General features: G+C 35.0%; 1 protein-coding gene across 1 annotated transcript in view; it reads right to left on the bottom strand.

Annotated features, from left to right (window-relative positions):
• LOC107579392 (interleukin-1 receptor-associated kinase 3-like) overlaps positions 1 to 3,190 on the bottom strand; it is a gene marked incomplete at both ends in the record, with an annotated part of 4,588 nt that extends 1,398 nt beyond the window's left edge. The window contains 9 exons of the mRNA XM_016265226.1: positions 34 to 96; positions 304 to 502; positions 590 to 708; positions 787 to 898; positions 991 to 1,055; positions 1,624 to 1,775; positions 1,959 to 2,025; positions 2,241 to 2,284; positions 3,008 to 3,190. Of these exons, the coding sequence (XP_016120712.1) occupies positions 34 to 96; positions 304 to 502; positions 590 to 708; positions 787 to 898; positions 991 to 1,055; positions 1,624 to 1,775; positions 1,959 to 2,025; positions 2,241 to 2,284; positions 3,008 to 3,190 (1,004 nt within the window). The remainder of the gene's footprint in view (positions 1 to 33; positions 97 to 303; positions 503 to 589; positions 709 to 786; positions 899 to 990; positions 1,056 to 1,623; positions 1,776 to 1,958; positions 2,026 to 2,240; positions 2,285 to 3,007) is intronic.
• Positions 3,191 to 3,273: the final 83 nt, after the last annotated feature.

The following is a 3,273-nucleotide window of genomic DNA, read 5'->3' as shown; positions in this document are numbered from 1 at the left end:
TTTTTATTCCTCAAGTAGATTCTTACTTCTTACCAAAAACAGGCTTTTTCCTGACTCTTGTTTCACCTTCTGTCCAGTACATGTCTCTAATATAACCTACAAGCATAAAAAGAAAATTTAAAAGAAATGTAAGGGGGGGAAAAAAAGCTGAATTATGTTGGGCCAGTCATAAATGAGAAAGAAATTTTAATAGCCAGTATTCTGCAGCTGAATCATTAGCATTAAAATGCAGACATAAATCTTTATTTGTACAAATTGTACCTGGCTCCGGATATCATTTTTTAAACAGGATGCTGCGCTCACCATGCCAAGGCTGTACACGTCAAGTTTGACTGACAGCTTGCCATCACGGATGTACTCCTCTGGGAGATAGCAAAGGTTGCTATGAGAAGCGGTATCCAAGACTATAGTGCAGCTCTGGTCGACAGAGTGAGGTCTAAGACAAGCTAATCCAAAATCTGATAATTTGGGCTGCAGGTGCTCATCCAGGAGTATGTTTGAACTGTGAACACAACACAAAACAAGCTCATTTCAATGTATCATCTTCACTGGGCATCTAGAAGCTGTAGATATGGCTTCACACTGGCACCTCGTAATGTTTCCACAAATAACCATGCACGGTTGTGCAGTGTGTAGATGGTTGACTGCCTTTGCGGTGCCTTTGATGATGTTCAGCCTTTCCTGCCATGATAGAGGCCTCTGAACTTCCTGTGACAAGAGTATAAAAAAACCTTCAACTTTAGACTGCTATGATGAAACATGTTAGTTTGCTGGCAGATGATTTACCTCATGAAGCCTGTGGAACAGTGATCCGTTATGAAGGTACGGATAAACTAAACAGAAGAGATCTGCTTCTGAAAAGCTGCCCCATAGCTCCAAGATATTAGGATGCTGGTAGCTAAACAGACAAAAATGAGATTCATGGAAAAATGATCAACACCATTTGAAAAGTCATTGGAATATGATCAAGCAACCATTTACTGAACCTACAGTTGTAGAACTTCAATTTCTTTGGTGAATTTTTCCCACAATGCCTTCCAATTAGCTTTGTTTCCCTGTTAAAATAATACAAAATGTGATAAGTGTTATTCAAAACAGCATGATATATGTATGTGAAATCAGATATTAATTAGTTAGGACCTGTACAAAAACTTTCACAGCAAAAGATGTTTCCCCATTTTCTATAGTAAAATAATGTCCAGCAATTAATTAAATAATTAGTACATTATAATTAGTAGTAGTATGTTCTTGTATTTTTTTATTATATTATTAATATAGAACAATTGCCAGAAAAGAACATACAATAATAGAATGGAAGATTAATGTAATAATAACAATAATAATAAACAATTTTATAATGGTCTTTTATTTTTTATTATATTGTTTTATTATTAATATGTAATAGAACAATTGCCAGAAAAAAAAACACAATAATAGAATGGCAGATGTAATAATAATAATAATAACAGAAAAAAAACACAATTATAATGGTAAATTCGAATGGCCTATTAATGTAAAAAATATATATATATGTGAAAATTAACACTAGGTCAGTACTTGCTCTGCTCACAATTTGTAAAAAGATGATTTGCGTAACGTTTTGAGATATTTATAGACTATGACCTGTTTAAAAACTTTCACAGCAAAAGACCCGTTTCCCCATTTTCCGCAGTAGACCTCGGTGAATGCACTTGCTCCGATTTTTAAGTCCTGGTGGAAATGTCTCGTTCCCTCTATGACGTCATTATATGTGATGAAATACTTCTGTTTTTCACCTGAGATGGACAAATAAGGTTTAATCTCATATCCTTATGAAACCGCTCAAAGTAGAAATGGAAATTTCCACCTAATATCTATTAAGACAGCTACAGTTAGTACTGAACACAGCTACATGTACAATAATGCTAACTGACACAAACACAGTGAAAACCTATTTTAAATGCACTTGTACAAATTACCTTTAACAGAAACAGACACTGGATTAAGAGGTGAGATTTGACAGGATCCCTCAGTGTTTGGCAGATGCTGAATAAAAAAAAGAAAAATACAAAATACAGGGTGAATGTGAAAACATAATATCTATACATAATGTAACTAAATAAGTAAAACTAAAACTGCTCATTTAGCGACTGCACATTTTTTTGTATTCTAACACACCTAAACCAGAATAAAGTCAAGCATCTGACCAGCATCTGCTTTAAAAATCTGTAGGCTGATAACAGAATCAAAAAAGACATTACCGTGGCAAAGAGAGTGGGCGAGGATGACTTCAGCATGCAGGAGTCTAGAAAATAATTAAATGTTTGGTTAAGGTTCGTTATACAGTGGTTTCATAGCAGTATCACTAGCAGTTTCAGGTGTGTGCCGATGAATTGTGGTTTTGCGGGTGATACGATTGTTAGAACTGCACTGTGGTTTACATGCACAGCTGTGGTTATTTAAATCACATGTTTTGTTTTGCTTCACTACAGTTCATGTCATATTTAGGTTTGTCAGGTTCCTCTTTAAATTAAAATATACGTTATAATAATGCTATATGGTATAGATACTGTAGCTTCTATGACTTAAAAGAGGAAGCTAAAAGGAGGCAGTAAAATGTAAACAACCCCTACAATAGTTTACACCTATATATTACACTGTAAAAAAAATTGTTTCAACTTTTGATTTGTTACCTCATTACTAAAAATGTTAAATTTTGTCAACTTGAAATTTACGTTACTTAATGTTAAGTAAGTGACAACTTGGATATTTTAGTTGACTTAAACTTAAATTTTAGTCAGCAGGGTAACAAATTGTTTTAGGTGGAATTTTTTTTTTTTTTACAGTGTAGTTACTTACTTGCCACTACTAATAAAACAATAAATTAGACTTTTCAGACTCTTTTTGCCTTTTAAAATGATTTTTATTTAGTAAATTACTGGCATAGCCAACAGGTAACATGGTACTGTACATTTTCGCAAAGGGAAACACAACAACCAGAATTCGAGTCTTACGATGAAGATGTTACCTTGTGATTGGAAAAGACTCCTGGCTCGAGCGTGACCCATCTCATCCAGAACCTTCAGCAGATCCCCTACGGTTTTATTCTGCTGGGCCCACAACCACATGAGCTCTTGGCTCGGACTTTTCCCAGCAGCCACGTACATTTCAACGCATCTCACTTCCAGCTGACTGGGAAGGATGCGAGTAGCTGGGAGGAATCAAACGGTGATGAAGAACAGTTTTGAAATATATATATTAGGGATGCACAATATATCGGCCACCATATCGGTA

This window comes from Sinocyclocheilus grahami, unplaced genomic scaffold, assembly GCF_001515645.1.
Source record: "Sinocyclocheilus grahami isolate Dianchi unplaced genomic scaffold, SAMN03320097.WGS_v1.1 scaffold17026.1, whole genome shotgun sequence".
In the NCBI taxonomy this organism is placed as follows: Eukaryota; Metazoa; Chordata; class Actinopteri; order Cypriniformes; family Cyprinidae; genus Sinocyclocheilus; species Sinocyclocheilus grahami.
The sequence above is the reverse complement of the archived record's forward strand: the minus strand, read 5'-3'. Positions and strand labels throughout refer to the sequence as shown.